We start from the raw sequence: 25,908 nt of genomic DNA, 5'->3' as shown, positions 1-25,908 counted from the left end.
AGCCTGGGCCTCTCCAGCGGTCCCTTGGGGCTCCAGTGCTTCTTTTAGCCTAAACCTCTTTTTGGCTGACTTTGCCCTGAGATCACAGGCTTTGGGCCTCAGTCTCCTCATCTGTGGAACACCTCCCTCTACTCACAGATTCAGAGAACACTTGCAAGCCTTTTGGATGCCTTTGGATGAGTGGCTGCTGCTGTTTGGTGGCTTCTACTTCACCCACCCCGCTCAGCTGGGCCCTTCTGGGCTCTCCCTAACCCCTTCCCCATCCTGACATTGGCCCCAGCTGCCTCTGCTCCCCTGTACTCTGTTCCAGGCTGCTCTTGCCTCCCTACCCCAGTCGACCCTAGCTTCCCCTGGGCTCTAGGTGGCCCTACCCTGGCTGCTGGCCACGGGCTTGTCTGAGGAACAGGCAGGCTTGAATTTCAGGCCCCCTGGGAGGGGGGGGAGAAGGGAAAAAGGGAAGGGCTTTTAGCCTGCAGTCACCTGGGGAGGGAGCCTTCTCTGCCACCTGGAGAGATGAGTATGGAGGAGGAGCAGACCCTGGCTCCCCACCTGTCCCAGGGTTAGGCTTCCAGCTCTGGGACTGAAGGACTAGGGGACTGACAGACTGACTGGCTTTTGACAAACCAGCAACATTTCAAGGCATTGTGGTGTGGCTGATATTGGTGGCGGCCAAGTTTTTATATATCCAGTTAAGGATGTAAGAAAGAAAACCAAACATCACTCTTCACTCTCACCAGTGTTTCGTAAAGGAAAGGGAAAATCGCTAAAAGAGGAAGGAGGTAATTTTAGAGTGACCGGCTCCCAAGCAAGGCCAGTTGGTTTCCTCAGCCAGTCAGCCGTCCCTACCAAGGGCCCACAGAGAATGATGATGAGTCTTTGTGGACTGGTGTCAGGGAACAGTGACTTCCAGAACAGGAGGACTTGTTAAAGAAACAGATTACCAAGTGGGGTGAGGGGAGGAGCTTCCTGGGTTGGGGGAGGGGGAGGAGTTGGCCAGCAGGAACCTGGAAATGTTTTAATGTTTTTCTAGTTTTGTATTTCATGGCAAAAAAGTCTTCGCAAACTTTGCATTCTGCTACACAATCTGTGTTGGTTATGTCACAAAAGTGCCTTTTTTTTTTTTTTTTGAGAGGGAGAGAGAGAGTTGGGGACAGAGGGAAAGGGAAAGAGAATCCTAAGCAGGCTCCATGCGCAGTGCAGAGCTTGATCTCACAACCCTGAGATCAGGATCTAAGCTGAAGTCAGGAGTCAGATGCTTAACCGACTGAGCCACCCAGGCGCCCCTTCAAAATGCTTTCTTTACCAGTTAAATCTTTGGAATGCAGCAAGATGGAGTAGCAGCAAGATGAATCTTCTGTAGTAAACTCTAAACATGCCTCCTGTGACTGCGGGCCTCTGTGTGCCCCTCCCTTGAGAACTACAGAGTCCATCAGGTTTGGGGGCCTGGCTCTGCCACTCATCCTCTGAATGACCTCTCTGAGCCTCAGTTCCTTCATCTGGAAAATGAGATGACAGTCCCCACCTCAGGATGTCCTGCTGATGTGAACCCACCCGAAAGGGGGTGTCAGAGGTAGTGGGCCTCCCTGCAGGTGGGTCCTTGGACTCGGCTCCCTGGGGTCATACCTTACAGTGTGCTCTTTGTGGAGCTCAGGACCAGGGGCAGTTGCAAGGCCCTCAGCTAGAGCCTGCCAGGAGCCTAGCTGGGCTGGGATCTGATGGTGACGGGACCCCTCCAGAGTGGGAGGTGAGCTGGCAGCCCTTTTCCCCTGGGGGAAGGCAGGATGTCAGGCGCCAATCCTCAGAGCCAGCCTCTTCTGCCACCACCTTGCAGCCAGCCTGGGGAAATGGAGGTCCCAGGATGAGGGTGTAGTGAGACCAAGAGAAGGGACTAGGGCCCCTTGGCCAGGCTTGTCTTTTGGGGGCAGAAACTTGTGTGCGTGTGTGTGTGTGTGTGTGTGTGTGTGCGTGTGTATGTGTGTTTGTGTGTGTGTGTGTGTATGTGTTGGGGGTGGGGAGAGGGAGCTGGAGTCTGGAGGCTCTCTCTCCTCCCTCAGACCCACTTGCCTGGACTGCTGGGCCTTCCTTGGCCTGGAGCCCAGCTTGGGTGTGCTCTGGGCTACTGTTGGTTTCCTTTTCTCTGGTTTTCTCTCCATTTCCCCTTCCTCCTTCTGGCTTCTCCTTGCACAGCGTCTCCTGGTCTCTGCTCTGCTTCTTGCCTGGCTCTTTGGCCTCCTTGTGGTTCCCGACTGAAGGGCTGTGGGCAGGACCCCATCAGGAAGTGTGTGTGAGTGTGTGTGCACAGACACGTGGGAGAGCATCAGCACGTGAACACGAGGGTATTGTATTGGGTGCGCCTGCTGCCTGTGCATGGGAGCCTGGGAGTGTGCAAACGGTTGCCTCGTGGGGGGCCTCGGTGCTGGGGAGCATTCTTGCCTCCCGGGGATGGAATGCTGTTCCTGGCTCTTGCCCAAGGCTTGTGTTTCAACATTTATCTTTCTTCAAAAGTCTTTGAACCTTTGGGAAGTTGTAAGGGAAAGCCTGATGTGTGGCCAGCCTGGCAGTGCTGGAGGGCTAAGGAGTTTTAGTGGCCAGGGCCACTTTGCCGTGTGTTCTGGACTTGCTTTCTGGGACCCTGGGCTCTGCTCCCAGGCAGGAGCCTCAGGGGTTTCTCCCTACTGCCGACCGCAGCGGGGCTGGAGTGGGGCCAAACTCCTTCCCAGAGAGGTCAGGCCCATCATTCTCCCCTCCTCCCCCCGGCACAACCCAAAGGCTCTGGGGCTGCTCACCCTGGCAAGCTGGTCACTGGGAGACCCCCAACCTTTGGGGGAAGCACGGCTGCTTGCTCTGAAGGCAGAGCTGCCTGACTGCTCTGTGAGTGAGTTCACCAGGCTATCCAGAAGGAGGGGCAGACTTTGCTGGGGCTGGATGCTAGATGAGAAGATGCAGCTCCTTCCTTGTGCCCGGGGGCAAGAGCCACACCCCTGAAGGGGCACCCAGTAGGAAGGACCCAGGAGTGGGGAGCCGTGAGTCTAGCCTTGGCCAGGCAACAGGCTACCTCAGCACTCTTTGTCTCCTTCTTCTTTCTCATTAAGTGAGAGTGCCGGACGGCCACTTCAGACGGAAGGGACCGGGGAAGGAGGGTCCTGGGAAGGGGCTCAGCCTGCAGCACAGCAGGGTACAGTGAGGCTGGTGGGGTATCCCCAGGGCAGATGCACCTGTTGGAGCCCCCTGCCTCTGTCCCCACCCCACACTCACTCCCTGGCCAGAGCAGCCCATGGGCGGTGTGGCCTCAGCTGGGACACAGTGATGGACCCAGAGGTCTAGCTTATTTGCCACAGTAGATGAGATCTGAGCCACACTTGTTCACGGCCACCGCAAAGCCACAGAGTCCTGGCTTTGCTCCTTTTTTGCCATGTGGCCTTATTACTTAATGTCTCAGCCTTACTTTTCTTATCTCTGAAGTGGGGGTAAGAATATGTAGCTCAGGACATGGCCTCAGGATTAAATGAGATACTCAGGAGCAGGGATACCCAATAGCAATGAACACACCTCCCCCTAGAGACAACCAGAGCTCCTTGGAGAACTGGCCGATTCTAGGGGCATATGCAGTGTGTCAGTGAGTGGTGGGCTAGGGGGTCTACCCCTCTCCTCTCCTGTGCTCTCTTGTGGGTGCTGCTGGGGTTCTGCCCAGATCCTGGGTTGCCAGAGGGTCTCAGAGGAGCATGGGAATAGTCTCAGGCCACTAGTGTTAGAGCCCATCACATGGGTCAAAGGGCCCTGCAGCAGGAGGAACAGGGGCCACGCTCAGCAGTGCCCACAGAGCTCCCTAGCATGGCCCACCCCCGCTGTGTGTGGCAGAGATGGTAGAGAAGGAGGCAGCCAGAGCTGATTATAGAGAGAAAGCCCCAGGGTGACAGGGAGTGAGCCAGAAACCCAGGGGCCTGTGGGCAGAGTGAGCAGAATATGCCAAACTGGCATGTCTTTCTGGGGGAGGGGACAGCTCTGGCCTTTCCCCTCTTGGGGTGTCTCCCTCATATTAGGGCCCAGCTGTGTGTGCTGAGCATCTTACACCTGCCCGCCCATCTGTCTGTCTGTCTGCCTGTTCTGCCTGTCTGGGAGCCTCTGTGTGAGGTGCGAGGGCGTGCATCCTGTTGCTGTGGTCCCCAGGACCGCAAGCTCTCCTGGGAGGAAGCAGTGAGGTGGCAACGCCCAGCCCCCCGGGTACAGCTCACTTCGCCACCAATCCTGACAGAGGCAGCGACCGGGCAGGTGCCGGGAAGAGATGATGAGAAAGGTGAAGGTCTGATGGGGTCTCAGCAGCTGGGTGGTGGGTCCTTGGAGGGGAGCTGGATGAGGGCCCTCCCCACCGCTCATGTGTGTGTGGGTTGGGGTTCTGGGGACGCTTGGGGTGAGGTGTGAGTGGGTCCCCATCTTGGCTGGCTGTGTGAGATTGCTCTGCAGCAGCTGTGACAAGGGGTGCTGTTGCTGCTGGAGGAGCCCCCAGGTTTCCTTTCTGGCCCAGAGCCTGGGGGCCAGGGCTGTTTGGGAACATGGGCCCTGCCTCCCTTGGGCTTCCCTCCTAGGCCCCTGGACTTGGCTCTTCTCCCCAGCCTTGGGTTCTTATTCCTGCCCTGTGCCACGCCGTTCAGATGTGCGTGTGCGTCTCTGCAATGCAGGAGAACCCAGTCCCTCTCTGGAGGACGGAGGGGTTAGAGCCCCCAGGAGGGAATTGCCCTGAGTTCAGGGTTCCAAATGGGGCCACCCACTGTCAGCCCAGTGGGTGAGTGCCCGCACACATGCTTATCCACACAGTATCTGCTGGAGTGGCTTGTGCCCGGTGAGGCCTACTGGGTACCCTTCCTCCAGTTCTGGAGGCTGGGAGCAGCAGAGAAGCTCAGAGCTTACTCCTGACTGGGCTATGTGTCCTGACTTGTCTGTACTCACCTGCCGTCTGTCACATGGAGGTGAAGACACTCACCTGTAGGAGGGAGCACTTGGTGACTGTAAAGTGCTTTGTTCAGTGCTTGGTGAGAAGTAAGTGATCAGCTGCTCCTACTTCAAACAAGACTGGCCCCCAGGGGCCTTCCTGTTCTTCTGGGGTTGGTGGTCATGCAAACATGGCTGTGCAGAGGCACATGTGCCTTGTCCCAGGGGCCATTTGCTGGCTGGGAGGAGAAGAGGGGAGGGTTTGGCAGGACTTTCCAAACTGGCGGTGGAAGTGGGGTGCTCTGGGCTGTGAGAAAGGTCACAGTAGAGAGGCTGGGGAAGAGGCACCTCCCTCCTCCAAAGCCCTCCCTGAGCCCTAGTGAGCCTCCTACCTGCTCAGGGAGGGGCTGCTGGTCCCGGGTCACGGCCCAGGCTCAGATAGCTGAACTGTGGATGCTGTCAGAAGGAGGTTTGTTTCTGCCGCGACCTGCTTGTCTCTGCCCCCCCTGGACTGTCCCTTCTGAGGCAGGTGGGCTCCACTGCTCTCGGGCTGGGCTGAGGACATGTTGAGAAGAAGGGGCATTGATGAGGCTTTCTGGACTGCTGGCCCTTGGGCTTCTGACCACTTCCCATTCCCCTCTCCCCAATCCCGGGCTGATACCAAAGTGTGGCAGGGTCTGTGCACCTGTCCTCTGTCCCGTTGTCAGAAAGGCTCCCTGGGGGGCGCCTGGGTGGCACAGCGGTTAAGCGTCTGCCTTCAGCTCAGGGCGTGATCCCGGCGTTATGGGATCGAGCCCCACATCAGGCTCCTCTGCTATGAGCCTGCTTCTTCCTCTCCCACTCCCGCTGCCTGTGTTCCCTCTCTCGCTGGCTGTCTCTATCTCTGTCAAATAAATAAATAAAATCTTAAAAAAAAAAAAAAAAAAAAGAAAGGCTCCCTGGGTTCATTACAAAGGGACCAGTGTGCAAGTGTGACACCAGAGTGTCTGGGGCCCTTGGACAGACAATGGGAGTCCCGCCTCTTTGCCACCAGGCCCTCCCGCTCACCTGACTCCTGCTCATCCTTTGAAACCACCTCGGTTGTCCTGCGAGCCCCTCTGGACAGCCAGAGTCCCCCTGCTGCTCTCAGTGGTCTGTGTGTGCACTTGGCACAAGGAGGCCCCACTAACCGTGTATTGAATGGGTGGAATACCTGTGCCGCTGAGGCCCATGGCCGTGGCCACGACTTCCCTCTTGCCGAGTGGAGGGCTGAGTGTGTGTGTGTGTGTCCTAGGTGAAGGCTGGAGGGGGCTGGAGAGCACAGACTTGGGGCCTCTCCTGGGGATGGGGACAGATGGCAGCATGGCTGAATAGCTTTTAGGTGGGAGGGGGGGATTGGTCATGGTCTGTGGCTCCCCAGCAGCTGGTCAGAAAGGCCTCTTACCCAGTGGCTGGGCCATGGCAGGAGTTCCAGTTACAGAGAGTGGAAAAAAGGAAGTGGGTAGCAGGAGGCTGTGGGATTTTACTGGACCAAATTGTGTCCTGGTCCCTGTTCTGACGCAGGCATGCCCAACTTGTTTTTCCCTCTAGTAGCCATTCTAGAGTGCCTTGAGGTCGGGGACCCAGGCTGTGTGCCCTCCTTCTGTCATCTGTAAAATGGGGGTGGGTACAGTGAGAATTGACGAGGCCAAGGCCAGCACACACTCACTGGGCATTTTCTCAAGCCTTGGCCACACCGTGGTTACCCTTTGAGGTATGGAGAGGTTAAGCAGTAGCCTGAGGTCATGTGGGGCTGGGAGCTGGCCCACTTTCCTGTACTGGTCACTCCTCTGCATACTGCTTCTTCAGGCCTGAGGCCCACTGGAGCCGACCCATGTCACCCTGGATCAGATCTCAGATTAATGTGAGTGCCAGCTCTAACCCTAGTTCTCAGGGTGACCTATCATGGTGAGCTTTCTGTCCGTGTGTCAGGCTGAGTACTTTCTGTACACAGCCTTTCCGTTTTGCATAAGAGGATACTTCGCCCGAGAGATGGGATGTTTTGTTCAAAGTCTTGACTCTGTTCTCAAAGCTCATGGCTTAGATTAGTCAGCAGCCACTAAGAGCAAGTTGTGTCTGCCCTATCCCCAGCCCTCGGCAGGAGCTGGGGACATGCAAAAGGCTGGACACCGTCTCTGACCTCAGACTGTTCATATGGCTGGGGCAGAGCCAGAGGCAGATGCTTGGCCACATTGTGTAGCAGTGAGGAGAGTAGGTCCCCGGCCCTCAGTGGTGCAGGGTGTGTGTGGGAGAGAGAGGGCAGGGGCAGCTTCACGAGGGGTCATCTGAACCAAGTTTTGAAGGATGGATAGGAGTTTATTGTGTGTGCCTTATAAACTCCTGTCATCCTTCAAAACTTGGTTCAGATGACCCCTCGTGAAGCTACCCTTTAAGGTGGGTGCTAATGTTTCCTTTATTTTCCAGACAATGCACTTGAGGCTCAGAGATAAAGTCCCTTTTCTCAATGGTCTTCTCACTGCCTGGCCTGGCTTGCTGTGGCTGGCCTGAAGATTTCCCTGGTGGAGCGCTAGCCCACCTGGGGGACTGGGGCCGGTTGTGTGTATCTGTGTGCATATCTGGGGGCTTGGAGCCGTCGGGGCTCTGGTGGCGGGACTGGGATTAGGGGCCTTTTGCCGATTGAGTACATCTCCTCAGGGAGAAGAGAGGAAGGGGTGAACAGGCCACCTTCCCAGTCCTCCTGTCTTGAGGGCCGACCAGGCCTTGACCCTGCTTCCGGGGAGCCTCTGGCTCACTCCGGTGGCCTCTGTTGACTTCTGGAAGTTCTTTCCCACCTGGTGTTCCATTTCTGTCTTTGGAGGTGGTGGGGCCAAGGGGCCGGCATCTGATAGGGGGGTGAGTCACCCACTCAAGCTCCGTGCAGAGTGGGCCAGGCGCCTCCACAGCTCCACCCCGTTTCCATGGGACCAGCTGGGTATGGTTGCCAAGGGGGAGGTGAGGGGGAGCCCATGGCTGGCGGAAAGTGTTGATTTTCTTACTCATGGTGGTTTTGTTTTGCTTTTTGCCTCTCACCTCAGCGTCAGCTCTTGGCCTGCAGCTGCACTTGCCCGATAAATTGTGTTGTGACCGTTACAGCACAAAGTTGTTGGTGGGCTGCTCTCCCATGCCTACCCCTGCTCCTCCTGCTGCCCATATCCTCCCTCACCATCCTCTGTGACTTACGGTCACCTGGAGCTATTCGAAATTCCCTGGTAACATACCTCATCTCTCTGGTCTCCCCGCCTTCGCTGCATGCTCTCCCTGTCCTCTGAGCTGCCACTTCCCCCAGAAAGTCTTCCCTGATTGCCCAGTCTGCATGGGCTCTCTGCCTCAGGCTCCCGCATTGCCATGTGCTTCCCTCTGTCTGGCTGGATCTCTGTCAGATTGATGTCTGCTCCTACAGCAGAGGTGCCCATGGCTGTGCACAGAGCAGGCACGTGGTGAGGTGCCTAAATGTACACGCCGAGAGAAGGTCTGAGAGCTGGCAGGCCTGGCCGTGGCCCCTGAGCCCGCTAGGGCCAGTCAGGCCTGGGAAGAGTCTGGGCTCTGTTCTGGGACAGGACATCCCTCAGTCCGGGATGCCGTTTTTCCCTCTGCCTGCCACTCCCACCCACTGCCACATTTCCTCCTCATTCTTTTCTTTTCTTTTTTTTTTTTTAAGATTTTATATATTTATTTGAGAGTGAGAGAGAGAGCGTGAGAGCGTGAGCACGAGTACGGAGGAAGGGTGGAGGGAGAGAGAGAAGCAGATTCCCTGCTGAGCAGGAAGCCCATTGTGGGACTTGATCCCAGGACCCTGGGATCATGATCTGAGCCGAAGGCAGATGTTTAACCAACTGAGCCACACGGGTGCTCTTTCCTTCTCATTCTTGTTGGGCTTTGGCCACTGCATTTGCCGAACATCTCAGTGTTGTCCTTCTGCTTCCTATGGAGCTGCTGTAACTGGGGGTCTCTGCTGCCTTCTCTTCCTGCAAACCCGCCCCATCTCTGCTTCAGCTTCCCCTTTCTGCACCCTATCTCTCTCCTCTTTCTCTTTCCCTGCCCTCCCTTCCCCTGTTGCCCTTACCCCTCCTTCCCTCCACCCCCCTCTTTCTCTCATAATACTTCCTCTCAGGCTCCTGATCCAACTCCTTCTTTTTCTAGGTCTTTCCCCCTCTTCTGGCCTTGGGTCTTTCTGCCTCTGTCCCACCATCTCCCCACCTCTGCCCTCCCATCCTGCTCTCCCCACACAGCTGAGAAAGCACAGCTGTGACTCATCACGGGGAGAGTCTGCCTCTGAGATGTCTAGTTGGGAGTAGAGTGGGTGGCTGTGAGCCCTTGTGTGTGTGTGTGTGTGTGTGTGTGTGCGCGCGTGTGTGTGTGAATGTATGTGTGTTAGTGTGAGTGTGAGTGCCAGGAGTGGGCCCAGAATGGCCCGCTGGGCTGTAGAGAAGGGAGCAGGGTGGCTGGAGCAGGTCACATCTGAAAATCTAGTCAGATTATAAGCAGACTCCTAGCGACATGAAGAGACTGACCCCTGGCCACCCCTTGCTGCCCTGCGTGTCCTGGGGTGGTTACCTCCCGGCTCAGGGCTGCTCTGCTTCTCCCTCTGGTATTCATAAGTCTTGGGCCCAGGACATGGAGTCATGTGGCGCTGCCCTTACCTGGCCCCTCTTGTGCTCAGCTCATTTTTTAGCCTCCAGGGTTGGGGTGGAGCCCCCAGGGGTACAGTGTGAGATCAGCAAGGAGGGGTGCCTGGCCCCTCAAGCTGTGTTTGAGGGTGTCCCCCTCCTCCTGGTTTCAGTCATTCCAGCAAGGCTGACTTAAGCTCCTCCACTTGGCCAATAGTGTATGTGGAGGTCTCAAGACTTGATGGACTCAGGGCTGCTCTTGGGGATCACAGCAGCCACGAGACCTTCTGATGGTCCAGCCCAGTGCCCTGGGCTGCGTGATACTGTCCGTGGGCCTCCAGGACGCTGGCTGGGTGGGAAGCCGTCTGTGGTATTGGTGATTGGGCACCCTTGGTTTGGCTACCCTCTTTCTCATGGTAACACTTCCCTTCTCCCGCTGCCTTGGCAGGTCCTGCAGAAACTGGGAAAGGCGGATGAGACAAAGGATGAGCAGTTTGAACAGTGTGTCCAGAATTTCAACAAGCAGCTGGTGAGTGTGGGCCTTAGGGAGCTTGTGCAAAGTGGAAGTGAGGCTGCCAGGTCAAAAATGTCAAAAGCTGAGTTTGTGGAGTTAGAGAGCTAGGAGAAGGGGCCAGGTGGGCTGGCAAGGTCATGGAAAACTTCCTGGAAGAGAGAGCACTGGCTCTGGGCATGGACCAAGGGAAATAGGAGAGAGGGCTGGGGGGTATACTTAAGGTCTTTGATAAGGCATAGAAAGCTCTGGGGTGGGGCGGGGGTGGTAGGGGTTGGGTGGGAGTGGGCAATAGATTTTGGCCAGACTCTGGAAAACCTCAAATGTCAAGGCGAGTGGGAGCTAAAGAAGCTTCTTATGAGAGAGTGGCATTTGCAGAGTTTACTGTGAGAGCAGAGCAGACAGGATCTGATTTGAGCACCTGCTGAGCATGGCCTGTGGATGCCTCCCAACAGCCCTGTAAGGTACCAAGTATCGTCGTTCCCCTTTTATAGATGAAGGAAGTTGGGTAATTTGCCCAAGGCCATCCTGCTTTGGGGGTGGATTTAGATCCATACTTGTTTGGTTCCAAAGACTGCAGTGGCACCCTTACCAAGTTCCTTTAGATAGTTCAGAGACCAGTGACAGAAGGAGCTTCATCAGGTTGGCAGCCTGGGGGCAGTGGTTAAATACAAGGGAGGATTTCCTGACTGAAGGACCCTGAATACCTTAACTGGGTTGTCCCTGAAAACTTTTCCCTTACGTAAATCTTCTAAGTCTAAAATTAGCCACTTTTTTTTTTCCCTATGACCCTGAGATCAACAACTGAGCTGAGATCAAGAGTCAGATGCTTAACCAACTGGGCCACTCAGGTGCCCCCAGAATTAGCCACTTCTGTGACTGTATCTGAAGATACAGAAGTGGGGAATGAGATGACCCTGGTAATTCTCCCCTCTCTGTAGGGCATGGTGGCAGGAAGTGGGGGAGAGCTGGGCCATGGCCCCAGTAACAGATGGGGATAGAGGCCAGGAGGGGCCACAAGGAATGGGAATGGGCTTGTGGGGTGGTGTCATGGTCTAAGCTGTGCTAGGAAAGGGACCAAATAGGCCCAGACTTGGGGCTGGGAAGGCCCAGGCCTCTCTGTACTCCCTGTTCATGTCTGAGGCCCCTGAAAGCATTGAAGGTGCCCACGGATGCTTCTGCAGCTGGAATGGAACCTGGGGGAGGGGGCTTTCTTTGGAGAACTTTGGCAGTGCTGGCCAGGAGCTGGGAGCTGGGGAGCATGCTGGGAGAGGGCTGAGGAGCATGCTGGGTGACACTGGGGGGGGGGTATGCTAGGAGAGGCCTGGGGGGCATGCTGGGAGAGAGTAGGGGGCAAACTGGGTGAGAGTGGGGGGCATGCTAAGAGAGTGCCCAGGGAGCATTCTGGAGAGGGCCAGGGGGTAGGGGGCATGATGGGAGAGGGCCAGGGTTGGGCAGAGGCATGATGGAAGAGGGGTGCGGAGAGCAGCTGGGAAAGTCTCCAGGGCCAAGTCCACCCCCCTCGCCTGCCAGTGGAGCTCAGTGGAGAGGCTCCTTAGGGCAGGGATGGGCGCCCTCATGGCCACTTGTCCCCTGGCCATGAATGGGAGGTGTTTCAAGGCCCAGGTATGTGCCATGTCAGAGCTGTCTACTGCCCCTATGGTCCTGGGTGAGCCCCTGCTCCTTTGGCTTCAGTTTTTTCACTTGCAAAATGGAGTCTTGGACAAGAAGCCTAAAGTCTTTGCTTCTGACTCTTTCTGATGAAAGCCCCTGGGTATGTCCCCTACTCGGCTGGCTTCCTCAGGCTGTGGGATGCTCTGAAAGTCTTCTAGGGAATCACTGTTTCTAGAGTCCCTACTCTAGACTACGTACTGTTTGTGTTTACAGGCTTGGACCTTGCGTTCTTGAGGCGGAAGCTGACATTCCCTTCGTTTTATAGATGAGGGACTTGAAGCTCCGTGGGGTTAAGCGACTCTTCCAAGGACACACAGGGTGTGGCGTCCAGATCTGTCCACTCTCAGGTTCCCTCTCTGGGGCGGAGCCCCAGTCCTGAGGATGACTGGCTGGGCTGGGGAGAAAGATTAGGGCAGCTGCTGAGCTGAGCAGGGGTGATGGGCCTGCCTCATCAGCAGGGCTGTTTGGCGGAAGGCGAACAAAGTACACGTCTGGGGGTTCCCTGTGGCCTGGCCCCAGTGCTGGGACCAGAGCATTACTGTCCACTTTCGTCCCTCAGAGTCATCCTCCCTGGGCCCTGGCTCTGGACAAGGAGTCACTCAGTGATCCCGGGCAGAGGGCCAGGCAGTGGGGCCCGCGCTGAAGGTAGTCAGTGCTGGTGGCCCCTGGAGGTGGACGTGGAGTAGTCGCTTGAGCTGGGGCTCTGTCTGCCTTCAGCTTGGGTGGGGTAGCTGGCTTTTCAGGGACCAAATAAGGGGGAAGAGCTCCCATTTGAGACTTGGGGTAACCCTCTTGGGGGTTAAGGCAGCCACGTCGTTCTGGAATTGATGGGTGTGTGGGTGTGGCTGGGGCCCTGGGCTTGGGCGATCCTGGAAAAGGTGGGGTGGAGGTTGAACGTGGGAAGTCTGGAAGCTGAGTGTTCTCCTGCTCTTTATCTGTGAACACCAAGCACAGTGGGCTCAGTACTATTCAGGGACTAGAATGGCAGGGAATATGACCTTCAAGGAAGCAAATCTTCTACCCCTGTAGGTGCCCTAGGTAAGGGCATAGGTCAGTTTGCCGTCCCCTGCTCTCACCGGGGGCAGGTTTCATGGCTCTTCCTGGGCCTACTCGGCACAGTCTTGGCAGCAGTCTGCCTTCTGTCCCTGCACTGAGAAACCGAGCTTGGCCCACTCAGAGGACCCAGGATGGCTCCCAGGAAGGCCTGCGTTGGACCTGAGCTGGGGGTTAGTGGTGGGGAGGTGAGTGGGCCAGGCTCTTCCTCCTGGGACCACCTGTAGCTTGCACCCCAGGGCTCATTATTGCTGTTGGCTTGTCTGTTGCTGAGGTGGGACAGGTCGGATTCCTTCTTGTTCTTAGGGCCTGCTCTGCTCAGAGAGGGCATCCCTGGCTATAGAGTGAAGACCCTCTGGAACTGACTGCAGCGGGGCATGAGTCAGCTGGGGCCAGAGGGAGTCCATATGGGAGGGATGTCCCTGCCCCCCAAACCCACTGGGAAGATGAGGGCTTGGATCTTCAGACCACTGGTGGGGGGCTGTTGTCAGGGGAGGTATAGCAGGGATGTGGGGTGCTGGCCAAGCCACCCCTGTGGAGTTACACTGGGTGTTGGTACCGGGTTTTGGTGTCCTTCCAGACTCCTGAGTCCAGAGCCAGGAGAGCAGACTGAAGGGACTGTGCTCCAGAACTTTATTCTTCCCTCAGCTGCTCTGCAAGGAGTATGTTAAAGCCCTAGGAACCTCCAGAGAGTTGTTCCTCAGGTGCCCTACTGGGGGGCCACGGGAGCCGGTGTGGGAGCAGACACACAGGTTCTGCATTGGCCTGCCTGGCACTGCCCTGCAGGAGGCAGCTGCATGGGGAGGGCTGTGCCTGATCCCGCGGACTGACTGGGAGTGTGGCTTAGCGGCCCAGCTGCAGTTGGCACACGCGAGGCAGTGCTCTGGGCGGCCCCTTGCACATCTGTACCCAGTGTGGCTGCTCACAGTGTGGCCTTGTTTGGGAAGCACAAGGGGCCCTGGTACGGCCTGAGGCCCTAGGCATGCATAGCAACCCGCCCCTCGGGAGACCCCTTCCTCGGGGTGCAGCGTGGACAGGCGCTCGCAGGATGGTGGGGGAGGGGAGTGAGATGATGGAGGCTTGGCAGGAAGAGAAACCGAGTCTGGAAGATTCTGTGGCATCAGATGAGTGCAACAGCATCGCATCACGCACATGTTTGAATCCTCATCTCCATCACCAAAGCGTCAAGAGTGGGACGGGCCCTTCCCCATTCCCAGTCCCACACGGCCCACATCTGACCCCTGATGGAATTCCAGAGAGGTTTGGATGCTGTGGATTGGCCTTTGTTTCTTCCTTTAATCTTTGATAGCAGGCCTCAAACTTTGAAGTTCCTCAGAATTCCGTGTGGCCAGGGTTCTATAGGCTACTCTGTGGTCTGTGGGGATTGAAGGAATATTAGAGAGGGTTTTTTTTTTTCCCCTAATTGTACATCTTATGCACTGCCCTGGAACCCTCCCTGCACGAAACCTCTACTGTCTTCTGGAAGCATTCATCATATTGAATAGGCAGCTGCCTATGGGGCCTGAGTGCCCAGGCTGTGGGGGTTCTTACTGGTTCTACCAGTCTGTGCAGCACCGGGCAAGTCACCGAACCTCTCAGCGCCCTCATTTGTCAGGTGGGGACCATGATGCTACGGTGATGGGTGTAGGGAAAGAGCCAGCCCCACTGGGCATCCTGTGTGTGATGCTCTGAGGACACCGGGAGAGCAGGCCCTGGCTATGAGGAGGGAGAGCCTGTTTCCAGGGGGGACAGGAGAGGTTTGAGGGTGCCTGGGGTGTGCCTAGAAGGCTGGTTGTGTCCCTGCTTGCCCTCAGCTGGAGTGGAGACCACCTTTCATCTCCTGCAGAGGCACCAGGCAGGCCAGGAGAGGGACTGTGGCTTCTTTCTGGGTCTGTGTCTGTCTAGCCCTCCACAGAGACAAGGGGATCCAGAACAAGGGTATTGCTGAGATGTGAGCAGCATCAGGCAGGGAGATGCCAGGAAGGTGCTCTTCCCCCACAGAAGCCAGCTTCTGACACTGCCATCCTTGGCCCTCCACAAGCCCTCTCTCCTCATGTCCCCCCGCTGCCCCACATCACCATCCTCAGCATGAAGCCCATCTCGTGCAGCTGGCCTTCAAGGCTAGGGGCCTGGCCTAGCCACTTATGCTGGTCTTCTGAGCACACATTAGCATGTGGTCTGCCAGGCAGGGGTCATTCATCCCACCTGACAGATGAAGAGACCGAGGCTCAGAGAGGTTTGGTCGCTTGCTTAGGGCTACATGTCTAGTGAGGGCCAGAGTTGGATGGGTCTCCATAACCCCAAAGCCTGTGTGTGCTCTCTCTCCCTTTGCACATGGCTTCTGGAAACTCCAGCATCTCACTGTTGGTGCTCTTGTACTCCACCTGTTGCCTCAGCCTGTTCACCCCCTCTCTCACCCGGGGCTCAGTTTTCCTGCTCCTGCCGTATGTGGTATTAACAATCCAGAGGGACGGGTCCATCCTCTCTGCTGGTCCTACTATCTCAGCAAGTCCCTGGGGCTGCCTCCCCAGCTCAGAGCCTTCACTGTCTGGCCCAGTCCCCTGGCCAGTCTTTTCCTTCTACATCCTATATCCTCCCTCTTGGCTGGGGCAGTGTCCTGAGAGTCGTGGGCACGAGCCCCCGCTTCTCTGCAGCCTGGCTAAGCCATTCCCTTCCACCTTCCACAGCCTGCCCACCCCAGCCCCTCCAGGGCCATCCTCTGTCCCTGGCACGATGCAGTGGGAGGCTGCTGGCCTAAGCTTTGGGGGCAAGGTGCTGGGTGTTTCACTCCTGCATTCTATGCTCATTGGTCCCCTGGTCCGTGGTTGTCTGAGGGCACGCCTGGTGTACTCCAGTCCCATTGTACGTGTGTGCTGTGTCACGTGTGTCATTCAGTCTGTGCCCCCAGTGCCTTGTTTAGGGTGGAAGGGTCTCTACTTTCCTGCCTTCCTTACAGGGCTGAGAAGAGTGCCCAGAAGAGATAGGTGCTGACGAACCAGGAGGAATATCGCTTGGCACACAGGTTCCTGAGGCAGGGGCGGTGCTGAGAAGCCCTGGATACTCAGCTCGCGTTTGTGGCCCAAGAGGCGGTAGCTGCCCTGTGCTCCGAGGGGTGCTCTGGGCCAGGCTGTGCCCGGGAGCTGTTGCACGGGTCTTGTCTTCTCCAGTCCTGCCCTGAGGAGGACAGCTGCTCTGGGGCGGCCATTAGGAGCAGCCTGCGGTTGTCCACACGGAGTGTAGGAAGGACAGGGTCAGGTACAGTGTGTGCCCCAGGCCCTCACCCTGGCCTTGTCTTTCTCTTTGCAGACTGAGGGCACACGACTGCAGAAGGATCTCCGGACCTACCTGGCCTCAGTCAAGGGTAAGGGGCAGGGGGGCTCCTGGGGCAGACCTGGTCTGGGTAGGTGGGCTTCATGGGACATTAAGGGGTCTTTGCCACATGAAGCTAATGGGGGCAGAGCTGGGGTGGGGACCAGGGTTTGTGGTGGAGGAGTAAGTACTGGCAGTGGGGACCCACATACCTCCTGGGCCTTCGAGGTGGGAGCAAGGGTGACCCTCCCTGTCCCTCCCCTGCCTTCGTCTTTGTCTCCCCGTGGCCCTGGCTGCAGCATGGCCCTTCTGCCCCACAGCCATGCACGAGGCCTCCAAGAAACTGAATGAATGTCTGCAGGAGATGTACGAGCCCGACTGGCCTGGCAGGGATGAAGCAAACAAGATAGCTGAGGTAAGTGTGAGGCAGGTGACCTCGGTCATTCCCAGAGGGCCCTCTGGTCTCAGCCCTGTCTTGCCCTCTGGGACAAGCCCTTCTGGTTTCCGGGCATTCACATGCTGTGTGCCCTTGGGCAAGTCACCTTCCCTCCTTGACCCTGGGCTTATCTGTTCCCTTATAGTTGCCCTGGGAGAGGCCATAGGGCAGGAGTTACTACCCCCATTTTACAGCCAGGGGACCTGAGGTTCCGCGAAGCCTCTGAGCTGCGAACCCCAGGTCTCTGGGAGGAGAGAGCTGGGGACTGGGTGTGGCCCAGGCCCCCCCACCCCGCCAACACTGGGCTGTGTACTCATGAGTGCTCACTTCCTCCAGAACAATGACCTCCTCTGGCTGGATTACCATCAGAAGCTGGTGGACCAGGCACTGCTGACCATGGACACGTACCTGGGCCAGTTCCCTGACATCAAGGTGAGGGGCGCTCTTTGTAGATCTGTCCTGCTCTGGCCTGGTAGCCTGTGCGGGGGAGTTGAAGGGGGGATAGAAGGATGGGGGAAGGGGTCAGCCTAGAGCTGGCTCAGGCCCTGAGGTGACTCTGCCCTGAAGGCAGGCATCTCCCTCACTGGGCAGTTCATCCCTCCAGGGCTGCTCCCTCTGAGGCAAGCCCCCCAGCCACCAGACCTAGGCTTTCTGAGCTGAGAGCTTTGGGGCCCCGTGCTTTTGGGTCTCCGGACTTTGGGAGGAGACCCCATGGTGCATGTATGTGTGTGTGGCCATGTCACTGTGGAGTGACTATAGGGTTGTATAAGGGATGATAAGGGGATGTAAGGCCTGAGCACGTGTGCCTAATAGGTGCCCTCCACTGCGGCCAGTGAGCCCCAGGTGCCGCAGACATGGAAGCAGAGGTGTTGAGGCCAGGCGGTGACTGTTGTGCTTGACCTGATCCCTTGGGGGTTGGGCTCCATGCTGGCCCCCATGGCCACCCAATGCAGATACCTTGGACTTCTCAAGATGCCTTATGGGGAGTGTGCAAGGGGGGCCGATGGTGGTAGTCTGTGAGTAGAGAAGCCCGGGGTCCAGGAGGGCAGAGGCGTGTCGCACACAGTGCTGGCTGGTGGGTACTGGCAAAAATGGCTGAATATTGAAGGCAATGGTTTGACCTCTGTATAAGAAAGGACCCCCGAGGGCATGGGCTGCCTTGAAGGGGTGAGCTCTTTGCCCCCAGAAATGTTGGAGCAAGTGTTTCGAGCATGCATTAGATGCACTTCTTGAGCCTGGGGTCCACTGCCCTGGGCCCTTCGGCTTCATCCAGTTCCCAGTGCCCACAGCCCAGTTTCTCTGGGCCCAGCCTGGATCAGCATCCCAGCATGGGTGCCAGGGCCTGTTCAGCAATCCTCTCACCTCCTTCTGTCCTCCAGTCACGCATTGCCAAGCGAGGGCGGAAGCTGGTGGACTATGACAGCGCCCGGCACCATTACGAGTCCCTCCAAACCGCCAAAAAGAAGGATGAAGCCAAAATTGCCAAGGTAAGGGCTGGAGGGTGGGGCTAGGGGAGAGTCTAAAGGGGGGTCCCAAGTCACCTGGAGGGGCCTTCTTTTTGTGCTGTGCTCACTGCACCCCTCTGCACTGTTTGTTATTACTGCTCCCCTGGGGCGGGGTGGGTTTACAGCTGGTGACCAGTCCCAGAGAGTGAGTGGGGTGGGGGATGCTTCAGGGCGCACGGCAGGTGAGGGGAAGGCCCTTGTGGGCGCCTGGGTGATTGCCCACTTCCTGCCCATCCTCTGGTGCTTGCCCTGGGCCCTGGGCCCTCCGCCCTGCTCTGAGGCCACTTTCCAGGATGAGAACAGGCCTGGCTTGGGTTTCACTGGAGCGGCCCCGCCCGACCTGGCATGCTCTGAGTGGAATTCTGTCATGGGATCCGATGTGACCCTGTCTCCGCTGGAACAAGCCTGAGGGCACAGGACTTGAGCTGGTCACACTGTCCACAAGTGAGGGGCTGAGGGTGGATCCCCCCCTCCCCACCCACCCCGGGCCGGACCAAGCTTGCTGAGCCCCTCTGCCCCTGCTAACGATTCTCACATTTTGCTTTGCAGTTGGAGTTCACCCCTTTCTCTGCCCCTTGCCCAGGGTTCCTTTTAATTCTCTTAGTCTCAAGAGGCCTTTCCCTGCTGGGGGGCTGGCCCCCTGGAGGGTTGGCCAGCTTGTCTGTCACTGCATTTGGAACGTTTGGACTTGGTGTTTAATATCTGTGTCTCTGTTTCTCTCTCCCCGTCTCCCTCCTGTTTCTCCACTCTCCTTTGCCTTGACCTCCGCTCCCTACCCCCAGCCTGTCTCGCTGCTTGAGAAAGCTGCCCCCCAGTGGTGCCAAGGCAAACTGCAGGCTCATCTCGTAGCTCAAACTAACCTGCTCCGAAATCAGGTGACACTGGCTTCTAACCTTGCACGTGCTGGCGCCTTCTGGTCTGTTGTCCTGTCCTTGGCGCGCTGGGCGCCTGTCTTGCAGTGCCCGGGCGGGGGAGGGCTCAGTCCCTTTCCTGGGTTGGGGGGCAGGGCCGGTTTCAAATGCCTCTGCTGAGAGAGCTCCTGCTTCAGATGAGACCTGAGGTCAAATGTGGGGGGCTGAGAGAGGCTTGGGGCTCTGGTCAAGCTGGGGTGGGCCCCAGTCTGTTGCTTCGTGCCCGAGTCTCTGGTAGTCCTGAGACTGTATGAAATCCTAGCCTCTGGGAACGCAGGAAAGCCTCTGAGCCACTTGTCCTCTCTGAGGGCTCCTGTCCTGACATGTGTTGTCCTTCAAGCCTCATAAAAGCTGAGAGGCTATCTAGAATTTGAAGAGACAGACCTGCCCAGAGAGGCAAAATTCCCAATGCACAGGGACCCTTGCTGTGGGTCCTCATGATGCTCATGGACGGGGAGCCCTGGCAGGGCTCTTCAAGTGTGGCTGGGATGCTGAGACGTGGGGCCTAAAAGGTCTGCTTTTTGGGAGTTTCATGAAGGGCAAACTATACACCACAGTGGTTCTGGAGGGCTTCTCGGAGGGGGCTCTTTGTACAAAACTCCTGACCAATCCTAATACCCTGACAATACTTCACTCTTCTCAGCCCTCTGCCCTTGGGATGGGCTGGGTTCTGGGTGAGCACAGCGTGGCCAGGGACCACTAGATATACCCTGGGAGAGGTGGCCTCATGATTTTCTCTCCAGTGAAACGGACAGGACTCCAGCGCCCCTTCATGGTCCTGAGGTGGGGGCAGGTGACGAAGCCCTGACCCACAAGGTTGGGTTTCTCTTTGGGCAGCTGCCCCATTTTTTCTGGGCCATCTCCTGATTTCATCATCTTCAGCCCACATGTGTTGAATGCTTGTGATGTGGAGAGCTCTGGGCTCAGCACGGGCTTGTGGCCCAATTTCTTACCTGACTTACTGCCTGATTTCTTTTAGGCCAAAGTTATGGGCTGACTTTGGAGTTGGGGACAGCCCCACCCTGAGGCTGGGGTGATGCTGGATCTCCAAAGTCTGGGGGAGATTGTCCGAGGGAGGTGGAGGAGGGGCTACAGGCCAGAGCACCAGCCCTCTCTGTAGAGTTCGGGACTTCTGGATGGAGGGGGATGGGGCCACTGACCCAGAGCCAGGGTTTCTGCATAATTGTCCCTGAAATGGGTTTGGCAGGAGACCAGGTGAAAATTTCTGGCGCCCCTGAGAGAAATTTCTTTCCCCCCTGAGAGACTATGGGGCTTGCGGGTAGTGCCCATGGCTGTTTTTGGGCTCCTGAGATGGGTGTGGGTGGGGGACCCTGCTGGGAGGGCCACACACCCCTACCTCAGGGGAGCCACTAGGGAGGCTAAGGCACATGATCTCATTTTTGGATGTTGGACTGCAGATGTTTGGCCTTTCGGCCAAATTGGCTTTCCCATTTGGACCCAATTTTTATTTGAATGTATCCTCTTTCTGCCCCCACCCTGCCTCATGCCTGGCTGGAAGCAGGGGAGCCTTCTGAGTTCCCATGGGCAGCTGTCTGACTGTGAGCTGGGGCACTGGGGTCCTGGGACTGCCCTGCTGGCTAACTTGACTTTGGGGGGGAGTGTGACCTGGTGAAGCTGTGCTCCCTCCAGCGGACCAGCACCACATATCCTGTGGGCTCGTTCTGAGCTGCTCTCCGCACTGGCCATGGTCCCCTAAGACCTGCCTGCAGGACCCTGGTGCCCTGCAGCATGGTAAGCGGGCCTGTTTTGGCCTGCTGTATGTATCCATCAGCATCTAATTGAGCCACGGGGGCTGCAAAGCCTGCCCAACAATGGACAGCTCTCCCCAGACTTCCTGCCACCCCAAGTGCTTCTGAAACAGCCAGAATATGAGGAATGTGACCCAAAGGGAATAACAGACACAGACCCTGAGTTCCAGGAACACTAAAATAGGGCCACCCTGTTCTTTGCAGCGTTGCTGGGCATGTGACTGGGGCTTGGCCTGTGGCAATGAGCTGCTGTGCCATTGTCGCCATCATTGTCACAGATGTTCATTTGAGGAGTTAGGACCAGCATCGTGGGGTGGTGGCTGAATCGCCATGATGAGGTGGTCTCTGGGGGCATGGGAGCTGGACCAAGGCAGGTTCCTGGGGAACCTTGAGCCAGGCCCTTGGCAGTTAGGTCAGAGGGATGTGTGATAGTGCCAGCACTCGTGGTTAGACCTGTGAGTCATTCATTCTGTGGGTTGTATAGACTCACGTTGTTGGCCTCCACTCAGGTATTGGGATGCCCAGTGGGGTAAGGCGGGGAAGGCCTGCTGGATCTGACCCTCTCCAGGAGCTGCCCAAGGCATGCGTGCTCAAACAGACATTTCTTTTCTTTCTTTCTTTTTTTCCCCTACTCTACCTTTAATTTTTAAATTAGATTTAAAAAATTAGGCATAGGGCTTATGTTCATTCTAGCGAGTTCTGACAACCTGAAGGTAATTGTAGTTGGCAGCAGGGTGGCCCCTCTCTCCTCCAGCCCCATCCCCATCACCGAGGCTGGGGAGGCCTGGCACAGCAGGGATATGGGCTGACGGGCGCTGACCTGGTGCCTGAAGCTGGATGGGACAGCTGGGTGGGCTGGGGAAATCGTGCGCTTTGTGGCAGTTTGGCCTTCTGGCCAGTTGGCTGTCTTTGCCAGAAGGCCTGAGAATGTAAGGCTGCTGGCGGGAAGTGTTCTCCGGGGAGGGGCCTGCCACGTTCCTGGGTTGTGACTCAGACCTTGAATCCAAGTCACCCCCCTGAGTCACTCTTTCCAGCAGCGCCCTCCAAATGAGCTAGCAGATCCCCTTCTCTGCCCAGGGTCTGTGACTCACCCCTACCCTTGCCTTGGCCTCCGCCTGGAGCCTTGTTCCCTACAGTCTTTGGTTGTGGGATGGGGCCTTAGCGCCACCTGCTGGTGGGTATGAGCAGGCCCGGAGGGCCCTGGGCCTGCCTGGGTAGGGTAGGGTGAGGGCTTTGGAGGTGAGCACAGGCATCCTGCCCAGCAGCTTAGCTCCCTCCTCCCCTGGCCCTGCTCTCCCCCATCTTTCCCCTGTCTTTTCTGGAGGTGCCTGAGCTGCTGCCTCTGGCCTCCGGCTGGTGGAGACAGGTCACAGAGGACAGAGGGGTAGGGATAGGAAATTCTGATGCCACATCCTACAGGGAGGAGGCCGAGGCTGAGTAGGACCTGCTTTGAGAAAGAGATCTTCAGGCAGGGACATCAAGGGCAAGGCCAAGGGAGCTGGGGAGCAGGCTGATGCTTAGCCTGAGAGGGGTTCACATATAAGTGGGCAGAGTCCCTGCTGGGCTGGGTCTCAGGTCTGCCTTTGCCTCCTTCCTAGGCCCCAGCTCCTCGGCCCCTTGTCTCGAGAGCCTTCTTGTTGTGCCCTGCTCACCCCTCATCTCCCTCCTGGCCCCCCTGGGCCTGATGGGGGGGTTCTCCCTTTGGCTACGGCTGCTCTGCTTTCCCCTTCCTGGAGCAGACCCTACAGGCCTGGTTGCAGGTGCCCAAGGAGCTGCATGGGGCAGTCCCCCCGAGTGTCCTCATCTGGTTCACCCCCATCTTGCCCAGAGCCTTGGTCCCAGTGCACTGGGTGGGAGGTTAGGAGGAGCAGGTCTTGGGGGTGGGCTTGACCTGGCCTGGGCTGGCTGGGACTGAGGCCCAGCAGAGGGGAATGACCAGTCCCGCCCCTCAGGCAGAGGAGGAGCTCATCAAAGCCCAGAAAGTATTTGAGGAGATGAACGTGGATCTGCAGGAAGAGCTGCCGTCCTTGTGGAACAGGTGAGCCTAGGTCGGGAGGTCGCGGGGCTGAGCCCTCCCTGGCCTCCCTCCTGAGGCTGCCTGAGGTATCCTCCTGTGTCTGTCCGCTGGGCCCCATGCCCTCCCACGGTTTGTGTCTCTGGGGCGGGTGGAGGTGTATCAGTGTGTGTGTGGCTCTCCTGGCTGCCTGCACTGACCTGTGTGTTCACTTTGCCCTTTTCCTTCCCTCCTTCCCTCCCGCAGCCGTGTAGGTTTCTATGTCAACACGTTTCAGAGCATTGCGGGCCTGGAGGAGAACTTCCACAAGGAGATGAGTAAGGTAGGGCCTGGAGACCCCTGTGGGCCTCAGGCCTTGGAGGCATGGAAGGGGCCGGCCAAGCTCCCGCTTTCCGGCTGGGGTTTGGTGCACACTAGTGACCACAGAGCCACCTCTGGACTGTGGGGAGGAGCTACCTAGTTTTGCCCTCCAGGAGCTCTCCATTCTAGAGTGTCCAGCCCCAGTGGAAGTGCTGGGGAGGCTGTGAGCAGGACCCATAGGCCCAGCCCCTGCCCCCTTCCTGCCCCCAGTCCAATCCTCCTGCCTGGACAGAGCCAGCCCCTCTCAAGCTGTCCATGTTGGCCCAGGGAGCTCTGGGTCAGAGAATGGTGGCACCTTTCCTAGTTCGTAGGCGAATAATCAATAAAATACCAGAATTTTCTCAATTTTTCTCTCGTGTTTCTTAAGACATTGAAAAATGTCTGCTTTATCTGCCAGGATCCGGTGTAAGAAGGGGACTGATTAGCTTAAGTTCCTATGTTGTGTTATTTTCATTTTAACTTAACTGGCAGTTAAACTGCAAAGCAGAGTTGGAGAAGCCCAGTGTTGGCAGCCTCTCCCTCTGTGCCGTTGGTTGGTCTGACTCTGCCTCTTGGCCCCAGAGGAACAAAGTGATGGTAGTGGATTCTAGGCCCAGGGCGGGAGGAGGAAAAGCAGCTTGGGGCCTCTCTTTAGTCATCACCCTGACTATGGTTTCTTGCCTTTTAGGTCTTCCCTTTCTTTTCCTTCCTCCCTTTAAAGATTTGAGAAACTTATGAAAAATTAAAGAAAAAAACACAAACAAACAGAAAGGTGTTTGGGGGAAAGAAACATTTATGTAAAGTAGGAAGAAAATTCAGTTCTGAGCTTCCTGGTGGCCATGGCAAAAGAGGGAAATATTCTCAGTAGTGGTAATGTCCTAGGTACATGGGATAAACCTCTTGTCTTGCCTGTGCTTTTGGTGAAATCTCTGGCAGTTGTAATGTGGCCTGAAAACATCTTGGCAAAATGACTTTAACAATTAGAATTCTAGTTAGTTTTCAAAAACAAGTAAAAAAATTTAAAAACAGTACAAGCTGTGTGAGGCATTTTAGGAAGTTTCTACAAGTAGAAAGAAGTCCTCTGACACAGTAACGATTAGCAATGGAGCCCATTTCCTCCGTTTTTCCCCTTGGTTTTTCTGGGCTTGGTGTGCAGTGCCCAGTTCCCACTCATGTGGTAAGGAAAGCTTATTCCTGGCAGGGGTGCAAGGAAGGGGCTAGGGTATGGGGAGAAGCAGGGATGTTACTGGGGAGAAGGGGGCTGTTTGGTGGCCTCCGAGGCCTTCCCCACCTCCTTGCCGTTCCTCCCGCAGCTCAACCAGAACCTGAACGATGTGCTGGTCAGCCTGGAGAAGCAGCACGGGAGCAACACCTTCACAGTCAAGGCCCAGCCCAGGTGTGTGACACCCGCTGCCCTCTGGCTCTAGGTGGCTGGGGAGAGGTGTGGTCTGGGGCAGGATCCTGGGGCTCTCATTCCTGCCAGGCCAGGGCGAGGCTTGCATTCCCTGCCCCCGGGGGTTGGGGGTTTGGCCTTTGTGGCTTGGCTTCTCTGTGCTCAGGGGGATAGGGTAGGGCACCCCATGTTCCTCTGGTGTGTCCCATCAGGGAAGGTGCACTTCTGGGCAGGCTGCGCCTTGCCTGATCAGGCCTGGGCCTGCCTTCCCCACCAGTGGAGTCGGAGCAGGCAGGGTCCCTGTGCAGCTGTGGAGGTGGGGCCCAGGAGCTAAATGATTCCGGACTGCTGCTGAGCCACCTGGGAGCTGAGCCTCCTCCGAGAGCAGGGAGCTAGTGCCATCTTTTCTGGCTCCTGCTCCTGGGAAAGCCTGAATCCCCAGAGCGTGGCATTCTGCATACCCACAAAAGCATCCTTGTTCCTGTCTTTGGCCTGGCCTGGCCTCTCAGGGCCCCTCCAGCTGCAAGGAGATTCCTGCTTCCTGAGGGGAAGGCGATTTGCGAGGGAGGGGAGAAGTGCCTTGCCCTCTGGCTGCCGCTCAGGGGAAACAATAGCGAGTCTGGGATTTCCCTTCCTTTTTGGCTTGCACCTGGGCCAGCACAGTGTGGAATGTATCTGTGACCCGGGGTGCCTGGGGTATCACCTAGGACCAAGAGGGTATTCAGCGAATGTTGCTGCTTCTCCTCTCCCTGAACATAAGGCCAAATTTGTGTGATAGAGAGGAAGGGGCCCACAGGGGGCCCTGAGGCCAAGGAGTGTGTAGGGGGCAGAAGGCCATTTCCCAGGTCCCTGCAGGGAGGAAAGGCCTCCCCCTGCGCTGCCCCTGCCTGGCCTCCGGGTAATGGTGGGAGGGTCAGGATGGGTGAGGAGGGTGGCGAGCAGCCGCCGGCCTGGGCAGTGCAGCTGCTGGATTCACGCTTCCTGTGGGAGAAGGCTGCTCTGAGCCGGCAGGGAGGGCAGTGGAACTTTGCCAACCTCCGTTGCACCACGGTGGCCCATTTTGCTGCCCGGTTGCCTCCTCTCACAGGCCCCACACTGGCTAGCTGGCCCCCCACCCCGGTCCCTCCTGGCACTGTGGGTCCCCAGAACCCCTGTGTGCTGAACCACAGGCAGGGTGGGTGGCCGGCAGTGTCCCCCAGCTCATCAGGCCCTGTTTCGGGTCTGCTCCTTTTGCTCATTTTCTCAGCTCCATCCCAGGGCACCTGGCAGCAAGGCCAGTGGGGTCCCCAGGCCTGGACGATGGGGTTCTGAGGGCAGGGTCAGGCTCTCTTCATGGCCTTTGAGTATTAGGGGAGGCTTTGCCCTGTGGCATTCCTCTGAGCAGAGGGGCTGCTGATGAGAGAAGGGAACAGGCCAGCCTCGAATCAGGTATGACTCATGCCC

The 25,908-nt window shown here is 57.3% G+C and overlaps 1 protein-coding gene across 22 annotated transcripts in view; it reads left to right on the top strand.

Annotated features, from left to right (window-relative positions):
* BIN1 (bridging integrator 1) overlaps positions 1-25,908 on the top strand; it is a 55,417-nt gene that overhangs the window by 17,247 nt on the left and 12,262 nt on the right. For 10 of the 22 annotated variants that reach the window (XM_040619141.1, XM_040619187.1, XM_040619215.1 and 7 more), the window contains exons 2-9: positions 10,000-10,080; positions 16,096-16,150; positions 16,398-16,513; positions 16,871-16,966; positions 17,914-18,021; positions 22,672-22,757; positions 22,980-23,055; positions 24,386-24,468. In XM_040619141.1, coding sequence (XP_040475075.1) covers positions 10,000-10,080; positions 16,096-16,150; positions 16,398-16,513; positions 16,871-16,966; positions 17,914-18,021; positions 22,672-22,757; positions 22,980-23,055; positions 24,386-24,468 — 701 coding nt within the window. Of the gene's footprint in view, positions 1-4,157; positions 4,301-9,999; positions 10,081-16,095; positions 16,151-16,397; positions 16,514-16,870; positions 16,967-17,913; positions 18,022-22,671; positions 22,758-22,979; positions 23,056-24,385; positions 24,469-25,908 lie in introns of those variants that run through there. The other 12 variants (XM_040619145.1, XM_040619184.1, XM_040619160.1 and 9 more) reach the window with 4 other exon arrangements.

The sequence above is a fragment of the Ursus maritimus genome, unplaced genomic scaffold (assembly GCF_017311325.1).
Source record: "Ursus maritimus isolate PB19 unplaced genomic scaffold, ASM1731132v1 scaffold_1, whole genome shotgun sequence".
NCBI lineage: Eukaryota > Metazoa > Chordata > Mammalia > Carnivora > Ursidae > Ursus > Ursus maritimus.
Note: the sequence above shows the minus strand (reverse complement) of the source record. Positions and strands in the feature narration are given on the sequence as shown.